The sequence below is a fragment of the Thamnophis elegans genome, chromosome 1, assembly GCF_009769535.1.
Source record: "Thamnophis elegans isolate rThaEle1 chromosome 1, rThaEle1.pri, whole genome shotgun sequence".
Lineage (NCBI taxonomy): Eukaryota > Metazoa > Chordata > Lepidosauria > Squamata > Colubridae > Thamnophis > Thamnophis elegans.
This window is the reverse complement of record NC_045541.1, coordinates 58,455,520-58,477,300: the sequence shown is the minus strand read 5'-3', so window position 1 is coordinate 58,477,300 and position 21,781 is coordinate 58,455,520. Positions and strand designations below refer to the sequence as shown.

General features: G+C 40.3%; 1 protein-coding gene across 1 annotated transcript in view; it reads right to left on the bottom strand.

Annotated features, from left to right (window-relative positions):
* Positions 1–11,863, bottom strand: part of CNTNAP5 (contactin associated protein family member 5) — a 434,775-nt gene extending 422,912 nt beyond the window's left edge. The window contains exons 1-2 of the mRNA XM_032211804.1: positions 11,830–11,863; positions 8,056–8,166 (exon numbers count right to left, since the gene is read on the bottom strand). Of these exons, the coding sequence (XP_032067695.1) occupies positions 8,056–8,166; positions 11,830–11,863 (145 nt within the window). The remainder of the gene's footprint in view (positions 1–8,055; positions 8,167–11,829) is intronic.
* Between the last annotated feature and the right edge of the window lie 9,918 nt (positions 11,864–21,781).

The window sequence follows — 21,781 nt, the reverse complement described above, 5'->3', positions numbered from 1 at the left end:
AAATGTTCCTCTCTAAGAACTCTCTTCCGTAGAAATTTATTGAAATTTTAATATCCCCAATTAATGATGATAATTTAGGAGACAGCTATATGCACTGGAGTGAAATATAGTTTTCTTCTGATTTAGATTCAAGTATTGTTCAGTCTATGTCAAAGTTCAGGTGCATTTGAAGAATTAACAAAAACGTCTGAGGAAATTTTGGAGAAGCTAAATGAATTTCATTAAGATTAGGAAAATCCCATCAAGGGATATCTTATATTCCTAGAAGCAGTTATGTTCCAATAACCCAATGGAATTAGAAATGATATTTTAATTAAAATGCCAAACAATATTTGAAATGTCTTCTTGAAATATCACCCACTATATTCTCCTAATTTTTTAATGTCATAGAGGCATGTTGTCTAGTAATTTCTAGTGACTTTCAGAATGCATCAAATCTGAATAGAGAAAAGGGGGCTAAGTTTAAAAGCTGAGATAGAAGGAAAACAGCAAAGATAATAATGAAAATAGATTCTGTGTGAATATATTTCTTGTTAAATAATCCTGTTAAAAGTAGTTATCAAATGCTGTTCAAAGTAAGGCTATCAGATCCAAGGTGCAAAAGTCTGGTTAGCCACTGTATGGAAGCGGCTAACCAGACTTTTTGTAGAAAAAACAAAAACCAACACAGTTTTGGTCACCACATTACAAAGATGTTGAGACTTTGGAAAAAGTGCAAAGAAGAGAAACTAAGATGATTAAAAGCCTGGAGACTAAAACATATGAAGAAGGGTTGGCAGATTGGGGTTTGGCTAGCCTATAGAAAAGAAGATTAGAGCAGTATTCCAGTATTTGAGAGGCTGCCACAAAGAAGAGGGGATCAATTTATTTTCCAAAGCACCAGAGAGAAGGACAAAAAACAATGGATAGAAACTAATCAAGGAGAAAAGTAATCTGGAATTGAGGAGAAGCTTCCTAACAGTGAGGACAATTAACCAATGGAACATACCATCAGACGCTGTGGATGCTTCACCACTGGAGGTTTTTAAGAAGAGACTGGACAGTTACTTGTCTGAAATGGTATAGGATCTCCTGCTTGACCAGAAGATCTCCAACGTACCTTGCAGTTCGATTCTGATTCTGAAGCCAAAAGTCAGTATTTTTATATCTTGGCTACCATCTGAATGTTGAAGTTAGCTTTGTAGATCAGATCTGATAGTATTAATTCAATTCAATTTCTGTATCTATTTTTCTCAAATAAAGTTACACTTTTTAGAGTTGAACATCTAAAAAAGTTTCAATCCTTTCCATTTAAAGGAGGTACACTATTTCTGACTCTTTTGTTACATTCCATCAAAACTCCCAAACAGACTAATGTAACTAATAAGAAATATAAAACAGCCAACATATCAACCGAACCCTTTGAATCTAAACATTATTTAAAAATGGGCTTAAACTATTTGATTCTATCATACCGTCTAAACAGTGAAGTCAAAGAGAATATACTCAGATTTGTAAAAAAAACTAACATGAGTTTGATAGAACTTATTTTCCATCTATGATGAAATCAGCTTGCTCCAATGGTGACCTTTTGAAAGAATACTTTTAATAGAGGGGAAATGCTTAAAACATCAGAAATTTGAAAGTCAAAATCTGCTGTTTTAAATTAAAGGAAAGGATTTCACCATTTCTATTCCATATAATGTTTTCCGTCCTCAGCACCAAGAGAAGCAATTAGTCATACTTTTGAACAAAGGATGCTATCACAACTAGCAGATTCAGAACTGATCATTTTTGATCTAACTCAAAATGGAGAAAGTAGTGAACCATTTGCTATGGACCTTTTCATAATTATTAAGTGCATCTGTAAAAGAAGTAATATGCCAACTACAAGATGTGAACATATAAAATTCTAGTTCACAGATTTCCATTTCCAAGTTCTGTTAAAGTTTTATTTAAAAAAGTTTTGAGGAGACAGTGTGGCACTTTATCACATTGGTTGATTTAAGGTGCTGAATCCAGATTTAGTTCCTAAATGTAGATTGGAAAGAACAGCATGATGTTGTGGAAATGGCTTCCTTGATTCACACTCAACTCTGGTGACTACATGGAAATTTTGAGTACATGCTGGCTCAGGAATTCTGGGAGCTGAAGTCCAGAGATCATAAAGGGACCATAGTTGTCACCCCTGTTTTACAGTCTCCCAGTGTGTTGCCTGGCTCCCTACACACATAGGCATGTATAGCAAGAGTTCTACAGGTGTTTATTCAACCCCCAATAAACAGGTCCTCGGAGAGCACCCCTGTAACATGGGTCCAGATTCCAAGCTCCATACTGCAATAGTCACTGGGTAACCAAGTCTAATGGTCACACACAAAGTCCAGGAAAGCATGCAGGAGTCAAACAGACCAGGAAACACAGCACAAGCAAACAAGGCACAGAACTGGGAATGTCCTCTGGATGGGGCTAAGTAGAGGCGATGTTGCCTTCTCAAAAGTAGTCTAGCTGACCGATGTTGTGCCTTCTCTCTACTCTATGTGTCCTTAGATCACCTGAGATTGCTCTATCAGGCTAGCATTCTCTCAGCCTTAATCCTGACCAATACTGGCTCCACACTTTCTTCTAAAGACTCAAACTCACCCTCCTCCTCTGAAATCACATCTGGAGAGGGGTGCATCTGTGACACTAACCACAAAAGACTTTATTTCATTAAATTCCATTGTTCAGCTATTTGGAAACACCACACCGAGTCACCAAAAGCAAACTTCTAAGCACAACCTTAAACCTTACCTGTACTATATGAGTTACTTACATTCGTATTTCAACTATGTTACAAAATCATACTATAACTGTATTTTATTTTTTAATTTAAATCATCCAGAGAATCTTGCCAATGCATGGAAAAAAACCCTCCAGTTAATAACTAAATAATAAAAACATGATTGCATTAGAGTTGTGGAGCTGCAATTGAGAGGCAATTGATATAGCTACTGAAGACTCTTATAAATTTTCTTCTCAACTGTTCCCATCTGTAAAATCATGTAGCCTGTTAGCCTCTGCTTATAGCCACCCAGACCATCACAAGAATATTTAATCTCATTAAGGGAATTCAGACAGTGAGGAGATTGGGAAGGAACTTGAGTGAGTCCTGGAGTCTGGGGAAGGCTCTGATGGGTGTTCTGCACTGAAGGCAGAGATGGGGCCAGGGCCATCCAACATTTATCAGCTGCCTTTGGAGTTGGAGGTAAGTGGGGCAGAATAACAGCTGGAGCCTGTTCCAGATGCATGTATGTGCAGAGCTGTGAGGAGAAAGGAACAACTAAGAATGGGATTTGACTCGGAAGTAAAGGCACAAGTGGATGCTGAATGGCCCCTCCCATAGGGGATAAATAGATGCAAAAAAGGGGGGGGTTGCAGGAGACAATTAGTTTGCTTATTATTGTGAAGAATTGCTTATTTGAGTTGGTGCTTCCATAAACTGCTTACCAGGTATTTCATTTTACAGCATTGTAACTGGAAGCTCTTGGCCTGGTAACTAGCCAAGAACTGATAAGGTCTGTTTTTGCAATTAAACCTGGAAAGCCTTATTGCTGGGACCTTTCTGGATGTGAATGCCAGGAATTCACATTAACCAAATAAAAAGGGTTTTTTTTTTCAGGACAAGGAGTCTGTTTTGTGATTCTGTTAAGCCTGGGTCAGAACAAGAGTAGACATTTAATAGCATATTGTTTTTGAATAAAGATACTACCTAGTTTGGAATTCACAAGAAACTCTGGATTTGAATAATTTATGCCAGAGACCAGAACTTTGCACACAGAAACATTCCAACTAAACCAAGAGCTATTTAGTTTTATAGACTTTTTGTTCTATCCTAAACTAAATTGGACTGAAGATCTTTACCATCTGATCTCTTCAGATCAATGTAGCAGGAAACTTGTTAATAATGGAAACTATTATCTCTCAGCTGTGATAAACTAACATTCTTCATTCTTTGCAAAAAATTGATCTTGTTTTTCTGATTTTAATTAATGTTTCTTTCTAGTATGATAGCCATATGTATTTGCTGCCTCCAACTAAATATAAAAATATTCTGGACTCTTGTTATGATGTCTGAAAGACTTTGATTCCTAATATAGCTGAAATGTCTACAACAAATATTTTGGGTATCATTAAAAACAACTGAGCTACCAAAACAGGTTCCAGTTTGTGATTAGGCATTGCATATTCACTCAACACAGATGACAACTGACTAAGTATCGTGATCAATCCACATTCTGGATCATTGCTTTCACACATGTGCCAGTTGGAAATGAATGCACGGAGCATAACATGAATCTTGGAGCAGCCTGATTTTGGACTAAATGCAGCTGATGTTGGCTAAGAGAAGCTGTCTGTTGTACAACTGGATAAGCTTACAGTCACCACTCAAGATATTTCCCTAGGGCTCAGGTTGTCATACCAGTTGCCAGATACCACCAAATGATTCTTCTGAGTTCATCAGGAGATGAATACATCTTGATAATCACCAAAATAGTAGCCAATCTGGGAAAAGTTTGGTATGTGTGGCCCCATGGGTTTGCTCTCATCCATATCATGTATTTCAGGATGGTTTTTTAAAAATAATAATAATATTAATTGAAGAATTTTTTCAAAGAAAAAACGATGCAAAGAAAATCCAAACCCATAAATCACAAGTTGGTTTTCAGAAAAAAGTTCATAAAGGGTTTCCAGTCACTGAGAAATGTAGTTCTTATCTAATCAAACAAGTTAATGTTACATCACTGCTAATTCTGTCACCTTTTAAATGTGTATTTCAGGATGTTGTAGTGGTCTAATAGCAGGTCCATTTTCTACATCATTAGAGAGAGGGATGGGAAGAGGGAGAGCAATGTAGAAGTTAAGGTGCTGGACTAGAAAAGGGGGAAACCTACCTAATTCTCTTTTAATCACACAAACCAACTAGGTGACTCTGGACTGGCCACTTTCTCTGTCCTCTAAACTGGAGTATTGGAAAAGATTTATCTATCAACTTGCATTGGAACAGCACAATAGATTACAGTCTATAAACTATAAATGAAAATATCTTCATCTTTCATTGATTCATCTGGTATGAATATTAGACATTAGTAATATGTACACAGCCATACACATGTAGTAATTGACACAAATAAGCAGTAAACACAGAATAAGAGAGACTAAGATAGTATCAGACCTTAAGTAAAGCATTGCATGTGCAATTTGTAAGAAAATCTCTACAAAGGATCTGTTCTTTCACTTATAAAGTTATTAGGCTAACAAAAGAGGACACACCCTAAAAAAGAAACCAGCAGATATCTAGATAAGGTATCCTGGAGACAGGTGAAATATTCAGTTGTGGTATGGGTTAATAGAAAATTTCCATTGACTTTTTATTTATTTAAGGTTTTATTTGGTTTGTATGCCGCCGTATTCCAGGAAGACTCAGGGCGGCTAACAATCAGAAGGGGAGGGGGTACAAAATAAAAATAAAAGACAAACAATTTAAAATACAGCAACAGTCGTAACCTCGGATGGGGCTGGAAAATTCAACAGCCCCAGACCTGCTGGAACAGCCAGGTCTCAGTTGCTTTGCAGAAGGCCGGAAGGGTGGTAAGGGTCCGGATCTCAATGGGGAGATCATTCCAGAGGGCCGGAGCAGCCACAGAGAAGGCCCTCCCCCGGGGAGTTGCCAGCCAACATTGGCCGGCAGATGGAATTCGGAGGAGGCCTAGTCTGTGGGATCTAATAGGTCTTTGGGAGGTGATTGGCAGGAGGCGGTCTCTCAAGTAACCAGGTCCGATACCATGTAGGACTTTAAAAGTAATGACTAGCACCTTGAAGCATGTCCGGAGACCAATGGGCAGCCAGTGCAGCTCGCGGAGGATAGGTGTAACGTGGGTGTACCGAGGTGCACCCACAATCGCTCGCGCGGCTGCATTCTGGACAAGCTGAAGTCTTTGAACACTCTTCAAGGGCAGTCCCATGTAGAGCGCATTACAGTAGTCCAGTCTTGAGGTGACGAGGGCATGAGTGACTATCCGAAGGGCCTCCCGGTCCAGGTAGGGTCGCAATTGGTGCACCAGGCGAACCTGGACAAAGGCTGACAGATGATGTTCTAGAGTCAGCTGCGGATCCAGGAGGACTCCCAAATTGCGAACTCTCTCTAAGGGGCATATAATTTCACCCCCCAGGCTGAGAGATGGAATAGCTGGACCATCTTTGGGAGGGAGCATCAATAGCCACTCGGTCTTGTTGGGATTGAGCGCAAGCTTGTTCGTTCCCATCCAGACCCTAACAGCCTCCAGGCACTGGCACATCACTTCTACCGCTTCACTGAGTTGGCATGGGGCGGACAGATACAATTCTTTATCGTCCGCATATTGATGATATTTAATCCCATGCCGGCGTATGATCTCACCCAGCGGCTTCATGTAGATGTTAAATAGGAGGGGGGACAGGACCGAACCCTGCGGCACCCCATAATTGAGGGGCCTACGGGTTGACCTCTGCCCTCCAACCAACACCGACTGCGACCTGTCCAAGAGATAGGGGCACCCCATAATTGAGGGGCCTAGGGGTCAACCTCTGCCCTCCGACCAACACCGACTGTGACCTGTCCAAGAGGTAGGAGGAGAACCACCGAAGGACAGTGCCTCCCACTCCCACCTCCCGCAACCGTCGCAGAAGGATACCATGGTCGATGGTATCGAAGGCTGCTGAGAGGTCAAGAAGCACAAGGATAGAGGAGTGACCCCTATCCCTGGCTTGCCAGAGATCATCGATCAGCGCGACCAAAGCAGTTTCCATGCTGTAACTAGGCCTGAAATCGGACTGAAAGGAATCCAGATAATCTGTTTCATCCAAGGACCGTCGGAGTTGAAAGGCCACCACTTTCTCAACAACCTTCCCAACAAGGGGGAGGTTGGAGACTGGACGATAGTTACTCAAAATGGCTGGATCCAGAGAAGGTTTCTTTAGGAGGGGTCTCACCACCGCATCCTTTGAGGCTGTAATATTTATTCCTTAATCAGTTGTGAACAGATTGCTTTTAATCTTGTTTTAGTGAGATAAAGAGCTCTTTCTCCTTCTCAACATGATTTTGGTCATGTAGAAAAAGCCTATTAGTTGTTTCCTTTCCTCATCAATGTTATCTGAACTTCATAGGATTAGGAAGCTATGAAGAGTGAAAAATAGTTATTGCTAATCCAAGGCAGTGTGAAACAAATGTTGGTTATTTTCCATACTAGTAAAAGAATGCAGAAAATGATTAGAAAAAAAATGGGTTTCAAATTATGTCCAACTGTTTGTTATTATCAATTTCATAACAGATCCTATTGTTCTTCAATTTCTTTCTCTTTCCATCAATATTTCCAAAGTTAAGTAAATCCCACTTTTGGGAATTGCTAAAAGAACTTGGACTGACTCAAGAATTTATACAATATCATCAATGGGTAAAATCAGGCATTTTATAGAATGCCTACGAAATCTATAGAATGCAAAAAAAAAAAAAATGGGACATGAAAGTATGAACCACTTAATATTTCCACACATTTCCTTGGCATTCTATACAATGCCAAAAGACAAACTGGCAAAGTATAAAATACTCTGACTAAAATGCCATTCTAGCCTTCCTTGTTGCAACAAGCAGGTCAATACTGGTCTTTTTATGTTGCTGTTGTTTTTCAATAAGAAAGTTCTGTACTTTATTTTGCAGTTCTTCTTTCCTTTTCATATATATTTTTTTTCAATAAAGAGTTAGGGGGAGAGTTAACCCTAACCCTCACCTGTCCCTTTTTCATGACTCTCTTTTCATATTTTGCCTAAACAGTTCTTGTCATTCTGCCTAATGCCTAGGTATTATATTTATACAATGCCTAGGGAAAGTGTATAACATATTAAAATATCACAGACATTTCATGTTTTGCCTAAATGTCACACATTCTATACATTTTTTAAGCATTCTAGGCAATGCAAACTTTTCACATATTGCCGGTAACATATATAAAAATGCACTGAAGAATTATGCACGATGACAGCATGATTACTCTGTGATCTTACCATCCCGTCTGATGAGTTTCGCAAAGCTGGGGATGTGGTTATTGGAGAGTTTGGACGAGCTGTCAAAAGCAGATGCAGGTAATGACAGTATCAGTGGCTCTTCACAATTATCTACAAAACAAGAAAAAAATATATAGAAAGCATGAAATATAATGGGGAAAAAGTTTTGGCTTATCGGGATCATTTCACACACACATGGGGATGGGGTATCTTATCTCTGCACCTGCTCCTTCGTAATTAATGAATTACCTTAAAAGAAATAAGGTTGATAATAAAATTCTCTGCGAAAATATGCATGATACTATATCTATATATACACATATAATATTTTCCTCAACAGCTTTCAACAGATGTGGTGTGAAATATCCCACTTTATCTCAAAAAGAATATAGACTTGTGGGTCTAGCCTCCTAAGATTATGTTGCGAAGGAAGAGTCAAATTTATGAAATCAGAAAAGTGTGCAGGTGGGTCTTTTAGGCAGGTGGGTGCTACAAAGGTCACCATGCCTTCTATAAGTTCCTTGGGAGAAAAAGCAGTGGGAACAACTTGTAGGAGTGGCTTATTACCTGCCCCCTGGAGCCCTGAGATCAAACACAACTCTAATGCAGCCCTCAATGAAAGTTTGCCATCCTTGTGCTAGAGGTTCAGATAGATTATTTCATTTTGCAATTCATAATGAACAATACCTTGCCTCTCACTCTCAATACCCCGACTCTGTACAGAAAAATAGTATGATTGAAACCAATAACACCCTAGTTAATATAGAAAAAAAGCACTGGCCCACTCCCACAGTTGTTCCCTGCTGCTGCCTAAATGATCATGTCCTCCATCCATCCATCCAATGTTCCCTCTAAGCTGTGTGGCTGCGCCACCGTGCATGTGGCAATGAAACACCGTGCACCAGTTTCCAACTGCTGCGCAGTGGTTTTTGTGAGACACCTTCCATGATAATAGGAGAGGACAGCCAGCCCGGAGACAGTTCTAGGTCCACGAGGCAGAAAGTAGCTGAGAGAAGGGGTGCGGGGGTTGGGAGAAGGCATGGGACAGGCTCCCAGCAGCGGCTGCTCGGATTTGCCATGAGAACTCGTCTCTCCTGCCTCTTTGCTTCCTCGTTCGGTCATTGGGCGGCAGATCGAAAGCAGGAGCCAAGATGGGTCATTCCTTCTGAGAGGCAACTTTCCCATTGAATGACTTGCTGCACTAGACTCGAGGAGACTCTCTGCAGTCCCTCTCGCCTGGCTGGGATGCCAGTTAGCGTGTTGAGCTGAAGGAAAGGTGGGATACACGTGCTCACTCTCATGAGAGAGAGAGAGAGAGTTGGTGGGCAGACATAGCACTTTGTTAAGTTTGTTTCTCTATGTGTTGTGTATATATACATGTCTCCATGGGTGCAATTGTGCAAGCAATTTTTTCCTCTTTAAAAGAATTTTTTGATTTCTCCTCACCAAATCTTTAAGACTAAAAGAGTTAGAGTTGAAATATAAAGAGATTGTCGATCGCCATAATGTTAGATTGATAGGCAATTATGGACTATCTTGATTATATCCCCTTAGAAAAAAATACACTACTGTATGGTTGAGAAAAAGATCAAATTTCATTCCATGGAAACCCAACAAAGTTCTTAGGGAGGGTTTCTTTCTACCATGGGCTTCTTGGGTCAACAGTGAATATCAGTTATCAAAAATGTAGGTAGAAAATTAAGCAGACAATAGGCAATTACAAAAAGGGAAGCCAACTTTCTGAATTCTGTTTCTTTGCACTTAGTGACTTATAAATAGACTAATGTTCTGAAAACTTGACCTAAATTACTATATATTTTAAATAGCTGTAAAGCTATGTTGAAAACGTTGTTCTCAAGGTATTGTGATAAATTCAATAAAAAAGGGAATTTTTGATGAACTTAAAGAGAAATGAGAGTATTGGATAGTAAATGAACAAATAAAATTACCAATCAAAGAGAATATTTGCACCTCAGGGTTGAAATGAGATGTTCTCTCTTCCTCTTTCCTCTTCCTCTTTCCTCTCTCTGTCTCTCTCATCCTCTTTCTATTTGTCTCTCTTCTCCTTATCTCTCCTTCTTTTCCATTCTTCTGTTACTTTCTCTCTCCTTCTCTATCTTTCTGTCTCTCTTCCCTCTTTTTTCTTCCTCTCTTCTTCTCTCCCACTCTTTTATCACTTTCTCTCTCTCCCCCTTCCCCTCTACCACCCAACCTGTCCTCATACTTATCTTTGACTGATCATATTTGCAATAATTTATCTTTTTTTCTAAATAGGCACAGTTCCCTTACTGGATCCCTCGCTCACTCAAACGTGCACACACACACACAAACACACAGACAAACACACACATGCACGCATGCACAAAATCATTTTTCTCCATTCCAATTCGGATCCTATAAATCAATTGCTCTGTGACACATCTGTGAAAAAAATTCAGGTGCTCAGGCATGAAAATGTGCCGCTCAAACACTATACTTTTCCGCACACACTGAAAAAAAAATTAGAGGGAACATTGCATCCAGCCACCTGTACAGCTGTTTTCCAGCCAATTCTAAATTGGGAAGCTAGCATCACAAAGCATCTGTGTGCATGTGGCCCTTATTTGCTCTCTGCACCAAACCAAAAATATGTGTACTCTGACTTTTGGCCTGTTAAGTTACACTAACACAATCACTCTTTTTGGAATCATGGTCTGCATTTTAAGTATTGTTAACATTGAGCCAGTGATGGTTAATCGAACAAAAATGTTAGTTTCGCATAGTCTGTAGAATGGATCAATATTAAGTAATAGGCTCTTGGACTTTCCACAAGCACAAAACCAACTAGGATTACACTGCTGATGGAGGATATAGACAGTTGTCTCACCATCTGTATAGAATGACCTGGCCGGTAGTATACACAGACAACACAAACACAACACAATACAAACAAACACACCTACATAGTGTAATAACTCCTTTTATTGAGTTAATATGCAAGATTTTGAATTATGACAAAAATGGGTTATGATATTCAGCCTTTGTTTGCCAACTATTACAAAGCTTAAAGCCACTGTTCTTAAATGTGCATTAGACTATATTCACCTTTTTCTCCTTCGCCAGAACAAAGGACTCTGCTGGTGGATTCCACTTCCCACACCCCTGGCAAATACTATATTTTCGCTAACATTTGCTTCAAAGAATTGAACAAATTTGGGATCTCTGCAGGAAAACATGAGAAGTCAGTAGTGCATCAGCAGAAGTCTGTTCCCTCAATGTCTTTGTCTCTGGGTTAAAATAATAGATTACTTGGATAAAACATAAAGGTGAAAATGTCCCCATTCTGCCCTGACATTATTGACAGATGTCATTCTATGCAGCTCATTTAGGGATAGAAGGAAGGAAGATGGAGACAAAAAGGACAAGCTGAAAATATTTAGCTCATGGAAATCCTGTTACTGTACTTACATGCACTGATTACACAACTCAAACCCATAGTTTTATAACCATCGAAGAATTATAATTATTCATGTAGCAAACATATTAACTAATTGCCTCACTTATAACTGTTGAGAAAATACAGGTCCTCAACTTACAACAGTTCATTTAGTGATCATTCAAAGTTACAACAGCACTGAAAAAAGTGATGACTGTTTTGCACACAATCATTGCAGCATCCACATGGTCCCTTGATCAAAAGTTTCGGCGGTCCTTGGATGAAACCGATTATCTAGACTCCTTTCAGTCTGGATTCAGGCCTGACTACAGCACGGAAACTGCTTTGGTCGCACTGACCGATGATCTCTGGAGAGTCAGGGATGGTGGTCATGTCTCCGTCCTAGTGCTCCTTGACCTCTCAGCGGCCCTTTGATACCATCGACCATGGTATCCTTCTGCGACGGTTGTGTGAGGTGGGGGTGGGAGGCACCGTTCTTTGGTGGTTCTCCTCCTACCTCTCAGACAGGTCGCAGTCAGTGTTGGTTGGAGGGCAGAGATCGACCCCTAGGCCCCTTAAGTGTGGGGTGCCGCAGGGTTCGGTCCTGTCCCCCCTCCTGTTTAACATCTACATGAAGCCGCTGGGTGAGATCATTTGACGGCACGGGATAAAATATCACCAGTATGCAGACGATACACAGCTGTATCTGTCCGCCCCGTGCCAACTCAGTGAAGCAGTTGATGTGATGTGTCAGTGCCTGGAGGCTGTTAGGGTCTGGATGGAGGTAAACAAGCTTGCACTCAATCCTGACAAGACTGAGTGGCTTGTGTGTTTCCCTCCCAACAATTGGCCAGATATTCCATCTCTCAGGCTGGGGGGTGAAATTGTACGCCCCTCAGACAGGGTTCGCAATTTGGGAGTCCTCCTGGACCCACAGCTGACTTTAGAACACCATTTGTCGGCTGTGATCAGGAGGGTATTTGCCCAGGTTCGCCTGGTGCACCAATTGCGTCCCTACCTGAACCGGGAGGCACTCGCAACAGTCACTCATGCCCTTGTGACCTCAAGACTGGACTACTGCAATGCGCTCTACATGGGGCAGCCCCTGAAGAGCAGTCGGAGACTTCAGCTTGTCCAGAATACAGCCGCGTGAGCGATTGTGGGTGCACTCCAGTACACCCACGTTACACCTATCCCCCGCGAGCTGCACTGGCTGCCTATTGGTCTCCGGATACGCTTCAAGGTGCTAGTCGTCACTTATAAAGCCCTTCATGGTATTGGACCTGGGTACTTGAGAGACCGCCTGCTGCCAATTACCTCCAACACACCTATTAGATCCCACAGATTAGGCCTCATCCGAATCCCATCTACCGGCCAATGCCGATTGTCTACCACCTGGAGGAGGGTCTTCTCTGTGGCTGCTCTGGCCCTCTGGAACAAGCTCCCCGTGGAGATTTGGACCCTCACCACCCTTCAGGCCTTCCGCAAAGCCCTTAAAACCTGGCTGTTCCGACAGGCCTGGGGCGGACGAGTTCCCGTCCCCACTCGAACTGTGTGGCTGTTGATTATTTTTAAATTCTTTTTGTAGTTGCTTGTTTGTTGTTTTTCCCCTTGTTTGTACTCCCTCCCTTTGATTTGTTAGCCGCCCTGAGTCCCTCCGGGGAATAGGGCGGCATATAAGTGCAATCAAATCAAATCAAATCAAATCAGGAGTATAAATCCGTCCATTCCCCACCATCCAATCAAAGCTGAAAAAGCTTCTTGGATAAGAAGTGAAATTTCTTCAGAGAAAAACCAGAAAGTCCAGTTGCCTCTTGAAAAAGCACCTTTGGGACAACCATAACCTGGATGACTGAGAATCTCCATAGACAAGCAGACAGACAACTTTAGTCAAAGGAATTAAATTCTCCATTATCTAGAAATGCAAAAAAGACAAAAAAAAAAAAAAAAAAAAACCTGTTGAGAAACAGTTGACTGTCACAAAATGTGGAAGTTTTCTGCCTGTCTTAAATCATTCTGTTCAAAAATGCAAATGAGCATTTGCATGCTTTTGAACTGTGAGGTGGGCAGGAGCTGGAGCAAGGAACGGGAGCTCACCCTGTCGCATAGTGCTTGGATCTCAAACCTGGACTGTCAGCTTCCAGCTGACAAGCTCAGTGTCTTTAACCACTGAGCCGTCACCCTTCATATATGTATAAAGTTTTCAATATAATAAAATATACAAACAAAAATATAATAAACAAAAAATATACAAAATAAGAATAGATAGAAAGTAAAAAATAGAGATATAAGAAAAAATTGAAAAGAAAAAAGTAATTCACATACAGTTGTCCCTTCCATCTTTCTTTCTATCAAGTTATTGTCATCTTAACTTTTCAACAACCTCTATCTCATTTTTAATCTCTAAATCCCAAAACCATGTATTCATTTTTTCTTTTCTTCCAGCAAAAAATCATTATAAATTTTCCAGTCTTTTTTTTAAAATATCCTTTTCTCTTTTCTCTGCCCAAACTGGTCAGCTTCATCATTTCTTCAGGTTCAATTAATTTAATAATCCAGTCTTCCACTGTAGCCATTTCAACTATTTGCATACAATAATCTTGCCATGCTATAATATATGTACAATATTATTTTCTAATTTCCAATCCATAAAGTCCAATAGGAATAATACTGATTCCAACATTCTGGTTCCAACATTTATTTTATTAGTCACTAACCTCCTAGTAATTGCTGCAATTAAACAGCAAATGAAGATTTGATTAAAACTGTAAATTGTGTCCATACTGGTAAAAGTAATAATTTGTGCTTTAAGTGCAGAAGTGGTATTCAGTCAGTTCTGTCCAGTCAGGTTCTGGAGAACCGGTAGCAGAAATTTTGAGTACTGGCAAAAAGGCTGGCCCCACCCCCACTGCCTCCCAGGCCCTGAACAGGAGAACAGAGCTGGAAAGCCGGTTAGTGGGGTGGGGAGGGAATGGGGATTTTGCAGTAACCTTCCCCTTTGTGCTACAGCCACAAAGCCAGACCATACCCACAAACCCACGTCCACAGAACCGGTAGTAAAGAGTTTTGAATCCCACCACTGTTTATGTGAGATAAAAGCTGTGTTAGGAATGCACACTTAGTACCCTACTATATTTTAAGGGCATAAGTGGAACATATTTCAATAATGCCTTCAGCACCATATAGGAGTGCAATAACTCCTATTTTTAGCACTATTGGCTTTTCATCTCTGCTGCAAGTAACTTGCATTTGTCACTGCAGAAACAAGAATTTATGGCTGGAAACTAAACAGGTCTTTTGTAGTGCAATTCAAAAGAGAAATAAGTTCAGTTTTAACCATGTACAAATTTTAAAAATGGATATTAAATCATTCTAATGTCTCCATCAAGAAAAATGGTAAGTCCCACATTTATTCTAACTACTGTATTCTATAGATTTTCTCAATGTTTCTCCCCCACCAGGAGATCATGATTGATTTTGAACGGTTTAATGTGTTTGTTTTTACAAATTCTATATAAAGATATAGCCAGGATGGTGAACCTATGGCATGCCTGCCACCTGTGGCACGCAGAGCCCTGTCTGCTGGCACACGAGCCATCACCTCCAACATGCATGTGTGCATGCCTCCCACCGGCCAGCTGTTTTTCAGGTCTCTGCCATGCATGTGGGGGGGGGGCGCCCCCCTGACCATTTTTGGTACCAGGAGGCTCCAGGGAGGCCTGCTAGGCCAAAAATGGCATCCAGGGGTCATGCACACATGTGTGTGGGGAAACACATGCATGTGAGGCGCATGGTGGGGTGTCGCCCGCATGACATTATGGGTATGGGCACACGGGTCTGCGCTGTCACACTGCCGTGCACGCTTTCGGCACACAATGACAAAAAGGTTAGCCATCACTGAGATATAGTAAACTGCTAAGGGGCACAATAGCCTAGTGGTTAAAATGCTAGGCTTGTCGACTGGAAGGTCAGCATTTTGACACTCAAGTATTCCTATTCTTGTCCCAGCTCCTGCCAACCTAGCAAATAGAATAACAGAGTTGGAAGGAATCTTGGAGGTCTTTTAGTTCAACCAGTAGTGGGTTTCAAAAATTTTTGGAACCTCTTCTGTAGGTGTGGCCTGCTTTCCGAGTCCACTGGTGGAACCTCTTCTAACTGGTTTGGTAGATTTGACGAACCAGTTCTATCGAACTGGTGTGAACAGGTAGGAACCCACCTCTGAGTTCAACCCACTGCTAAAACAGGAGACTCTATATCATTTTAGACAAATGGTTGCCCAGTGATGGAGCACCCACAGTTTCTGAAGGCAAGCTATTCCACCGATTAATTGTTCTCACTGTCAGGAATTTTTTCCCCCTATTTTTAAGTTGGTTCCCTCCTTGTTCAGTTTCCATAGTTTGTTTCCTGTCTGGACTTCTGGTGCCTTGAAAAGGTGCTTTATGGAAGCCCCTCAAATATTGGAACACTGTCATGTCACCCTAGTCTTTCTTTGCAGTTCAAAAGCATGCAAATGCAAGTAGATAAATAGGTACCACTCCAGTGGGTAGGTAACAGTATTCCATGCACCTTGATGTATAGTCAGGCTGGCTGGACAATGCTGGCTCCCTCAGCTAAGAAACAGAGATGAGCATTGGCCCATAGAGTAGGACATAACTGGACAAGAAAAATCTTTACCTTTACCTTTATAGTAAACTGAGAGGAGTCCTTATGAAAGTACCAATAAATAAGCCTCATAATGTAATATTGTGATAAATTATTTATTCAGTTTCTAATGTGATTGGTCAGGCCACTTCTAGCATTAGCCACAGGGAGCTGATTTCCTTAGCCAGGAGGTTTTGGATTATTTGGTGACTTTTCATATCATCAAAGGACAAGGAGAGATGCTTATAGAACCTTCTCTTTCATGTACCATGGTAATGACATGTCTTGGGGATTAGCATTTCATATTTTTAATTTGGTCGCACTTGCATATAAATGTGGAAGAAGACATTTTTTTCTCCACAGCAACAGGTCTGTGAGGAAGGCTGGACAGAAAGAATGTGGCTGGTCCAAAACTATCTAGATACTTTTGATGGCTAAGACTGGATATGGTCTCCTTACTTATGGTCTCCTTGCTTATAGTCCAACTACCTTAACCCTGTATTTCTCACGTTTTGGCCACTTTAAGATGTGAACTTCAACTTCTAGCATTCCCCAGCCAGCATCTTAAAGGGACCTAGGTTGACAAACATTGCCTTGGCCCAGGGTTGTTAAATTAGTGGCACATGGGCCGGATCCATAAGGTGCAAGCCATGGCCATGCCCAGTTTAGCGAAGGGGGGGGGGAAGTTGTGATAAGTCACATTATGATAATTTGATGACACGAGTTTGACACCCCTGCCTTAACCAGTATACCACATTGGTTCTATAAATGGACAACAAAAAACCTTGACTAGACCCAATTTGTTACAGTAAAATGTCTTCATGTAGCCTTGGTGATTAGAAATGGGAAGTTTATTTTACAACAATGAAAACCTTTTTCTTTTATTTCATTTTGTACATTTTATTTTGTTTTATTTATTCATGAAAGGACACACTTAGGTAGTATTTAAGTAATCCCTTTGCATCTTTTTTCCCTTTACAAGAATGCTTCCACAAAACCAACAAACTAATTGGAAAAAATTATTTCAAGTAGATGAAATTTCTTGATTACGTTTACTTGTTGAAAATTTGGATCATTACAGAAATCAAGTAACTATGATTTGAAAACCAAAGCTTAAAGCTTAGAGGCAAATTATGGTTGATTAAAGAAATCATACTTAAACCATGCTATGTAACATATGAACAAAGACACATAATATATGGTGATACTACAGCAGTATAGTGTATCCTTTGTATGTGAAACATTTTAACTTTGGTCACTGACATTTCAAGGTAAGACTGGAAATATTCATTTCCACTGTCGTCAGTAGCATAGGCAACAATTTCCAGATGAACCAACACTCTGAGCTAATATATGGAAACTTCCAATATTTTAAGGCTTAAAATATAATTTACCTTAGTTAATTATTCATATACGTCCTTTTGTATTTTTGTAAATACTGTATGTGTATCTTATTACACACAAATAATATATTCTATAAAGTTGTCCAATCCTCATATAGGAGGAAAGGTAGTGGAGCTCAAAAAAAATATTGTTCAATGATAATAGAACTCCAAAAAAATACAAGGTAGTTTCCATATTAAAGATAATGATTTAAAATACAGGGGAAAATATATTTTGAATATAAAGTGGTATTATTTAAGGATTTCATTTTAAGCTTGCATGAAATAACATCCACTAAAGAGCCTTTTAATCTTGATTTATTATGACAGATGAAACAATAATTAAATCATAGCTTGGGAGGTATTTTACCCATTCCTTGGATGATTTATTACTACAATTCTTTTAATTTCCCTTTAAAATTCTTAAAGTTTCTTTCTCTACTTAAACAGTATTTTCTTTAATGATGTTATCAAACCATTACTACCATCAGATCCTGATACATGTTGAATATATGCCATCAGATGTCCAATTAGGATACATATTCAGACATTTAACTAATTAGTTATTTATTTGGTTTATGCTTACTTGGATCCATTACTATTGTTTATGATAAAATAAAAAGGTAAGAATAGAATAGAATAGAATAGAATAGAATAGAATAGAATAGAATAGAATAGAATTCTCTATTGGCCAAGTGTGATAAGGTACACAAGGAATCTGAATACAAAAACAGAATATAATCAATTGCAACAAAAACAATAATGCATTAATCCCCACAGGGTCTCTGGAAAAGCCAGGCAGTAGATTTTTGAGGTAGATTCTTGAAAACCCTAAGAGTGGGGTCCATCTTTGTGTCATAGAAGAGAAAAATGTAGACACGTGCAAACCCCCCCCCCCAGTATCCACCTCCTGCTAGAAGGGGGCCCTTAGTAAGTATTCCATGATTATCCAGATCAAGCAGTTGGAAGCTTTCTGGGAAAGGGAAAGCCCCATTATGTCCTATTTAAACCTCTATTTTTTGGGTTCATTTCATTCCAGCTTTTCAGATACCTTAGTTCTCAGTTCAGAGGTGCTGTAATTCCAATTCTTCACAAAAGAAAGACAAGAACATTCAAATTGAATAACCAGAATGGAATATATATTGCATTTACAATCAAATCCTATTAATGTTTGCTGAGTAATAAAACCTGCTTAAATCCAACAGATTTACTACTTTAAGCAAGTGCTCTCATGGGCTTTTAGCGTTGGTCTATTGTAGACTTACAAAATTCCTCTAATGTTCCTAGATTATTATTCTTATGAGATTGTGTTTGTCTGCTGGATTACACCCTATTTTTTATCTACCTACAAAGCATGAAGTATGTCTATTTTTATCTCATTCCAATTCTGCCATTTCACCTGGGGCCTCCCCTGCTTCTGCAACCATTGATAAAGAGTACAAGAAATATACAACCTTCACTTGAGGGGGAATTCATAAACAGGCATAAAGTGCAGGACTCATGTCTATGACTCAGAAAGAAAGGTCTTTGGAATTTGGCCCAGAGTGTGCTTTTCTTAATGCCAACCACATAGAATCTCTCGTGGAGGAAATTGTGATCTAGGAGCTCATTAGCCAGCTGTCATCTTTATAGAGAACCTAAGCCATCTGCACATCAGAAATAGATTTTATTACCTCCTGCCAACATTTGGATCTCAGAGAACAGCAGCAGATTGCAGCTGGCAAGAGAACTAAGTAACTCATTCTTAGAGATCCATAATGAAAAGTGTTTTTTTAAAAAAATAAAAATAAATAAAAGAGTTTTTTTTCCTTGAGAGTTCTGTTTTTCTCTAGATGGAATCTATATTATAAAGTAAATTTCCAATAATATTAAAACTAGCCCTATTTATTACAATCTAGGAGATGGATAACTTTTTTTAACCCAGCACTTTTAGAGCCTCCCAACTTTTGTGATGTTATTGCTCTATTTGTTATCCAGGGCTAAACATACTATTAACTGAATAAATAAATAAACTAAATATGAAAGCCAATGGGACATATTGTATATATCCTCCTCTGACTAGATATCTTAGTTCCAGCAAAGCTGTCTATGGAGGTTCTCGTTTATCCAGAATTAAAGAAACTTATTGAATGGGAAGTGAAACATCTTAAAGAAAAACCAGAAAGTCCAGTTGCTTTTAAAATAAAAGCAACTTTAGGATTTCTATCAAAGCTATTACATCATATGCCTTTTAAGGGGATATTTGGGGATTGAGAAGATTATGAAATATCAGGGACGTGCACTCACTAGAGGCAGGGGAGGCGGGGCCTCACCAGTTTCCTGAAGAAAAAGAAAGAATTTTAAATTTTTTTAAAAAAATAATTAAAGCCAAGCTAGTTGCTACCAGAGTCCAACTCAAAGTGACTTGGAGTCTGCTTAGTGCTAACTGTAGGGGGAGGCCAGGGAACTATGGGCCTCCTTTGCATAAGGAATTTTTCGCCTTTTAACAGTTACGCAAGGGTTAAAAAGCAAAAAAAATAGTATGCAAATGAGGCCCATAGTTCTCTGGCCTCCTCCTCCAGAGGGCACGTTGTGACTCTAGGAGCAACTATCCTAGCCTGCCTGGCCCTGGAGCCTGGCTAGACCAAATCTGGAATTTTGGTGCAGCTGGAAGGTATGTGGGTCAGAGGGATGGGGCAGGGGGGAGGAATTCAATTTATTTGTAATTTAATTGTAATTTGTTTTTTTGTGCGTGTGTGTGTGTGTTTTATTTTTTAAAGTGCCTTCCGGACCGAGTGAAGCAACAACCTTCAGACAGGAAATCATACAGCTTGTTAGAGAAGTAGATTTTAATGGGGGTTTGAAACAATAGCAATCTTACAAGCTCAAAGTTGGCACATTAATAGAAAGTTTCTGTACAGGCTCCAAGCCATCTTGTTTCATTTTCATATTCAACATAATCAGCTAGGAAAAGTTGTTAGATCAACAACTTTTGTGGTCTGAATGGATTTGTACTTGAAACTCCTGTTAATAAAGTCCTGTTTGTACTTGAAACTCCTGTTAATAAAGGATCGTGATGTGCATTTTGAAGGCAAAACTGCTTTAGATCAGCTGCAGCTTGGGGAAAGCCAGGGCTTGTGAGTTTGCCAACCGTGCGTGTGTGTGTGTGTCGCATCGAGGCAGCACCAAACGCAGAGTCTGACCCTCCGACAACCTAGCTGGAAAAGGATGGGCGGGGAGCGGAAAAACAAGAGGCGGTTTGAGCCCAATCTAACGGGTTGTGGGGACGAGGAGGAGAGTCACCTGCTCCTTTAATTTGCTCTGTTTCCTCCCCGCTCCATAATTGGCAAACCGCATCTTCACAAGCCAGGACCATGTGGTTCTCTCGGGGAGAAAGAGAGAGGAGAGAGAGGAGGGCACCTTTGGAAAGGGGGCTGCTGATGCAGAAATCCTCCCTCCCATCTCTCAGGTCTCTTTCCCCACCCCATCCCTCTGCTCCCCCCCAAATCCACCCTCTGCCTCGCCAAGCCGCCGCAATTTCCTCAGAGAAAGCAGGTGAAGAGCACCCTGGAGGCATGGGGGGGGGTGGAGTGGGAAAAACATGTGGGGGAGGGAATCGCGCATGCGTGCATGTGCCACAGAAGACCCCCCATCTCCACCCACCCTCTCCAAGCGAAATTGATAAGGCCCAACCAAGTGGGGAGGAGCGAGGAGTGTTTTGGCCAGATCTGGTGCAGAAAAGTTTTTGTGTGGTGCGAGGGGCAAAGTTGCAGTCTTTGGGAAGGTAGTGGGGTGGGGTGAGGGAGGGAGGGAAAGAAGAGCTGCATTTTTTCTTTCTCTTTCTCTCCGCCTCACCAGCCATGAAGCTCACCGCATGTCACTGTGAAATATGTACTACCTGCTGATTATACTGATTATTTTGTTTTACAATTGTTATTGTTGTGTTGGTCACATATGTACATCTTTGTTTGCATTTATTGTTATAAAGTTTTATTAAGCCATGAGATTGACTCTCCTGAAGTGGCTTAAAGAACATTTGTAATAAATGCATATCTATATGGCTGTATGTGTGCATGTACCAGCATAACTCTGGAATGCCTGGAGCAATTTCAACTAACCTTGGTACACAGATGACTTACTCTCTTGAGAAAAATACTGTGGGGTAAGACACCGTTAACACCTCTCGGGGTGTGTGTTCTGTTAAGTTGCAGCCTGTTGTGTCTACTGCCATACTGTCTTCCACTGTATAGTGCAGTGGAGTTGCCATGGTAATCGCTTCACAGTACTCCACAGGGGGGGCTCCCTCTGG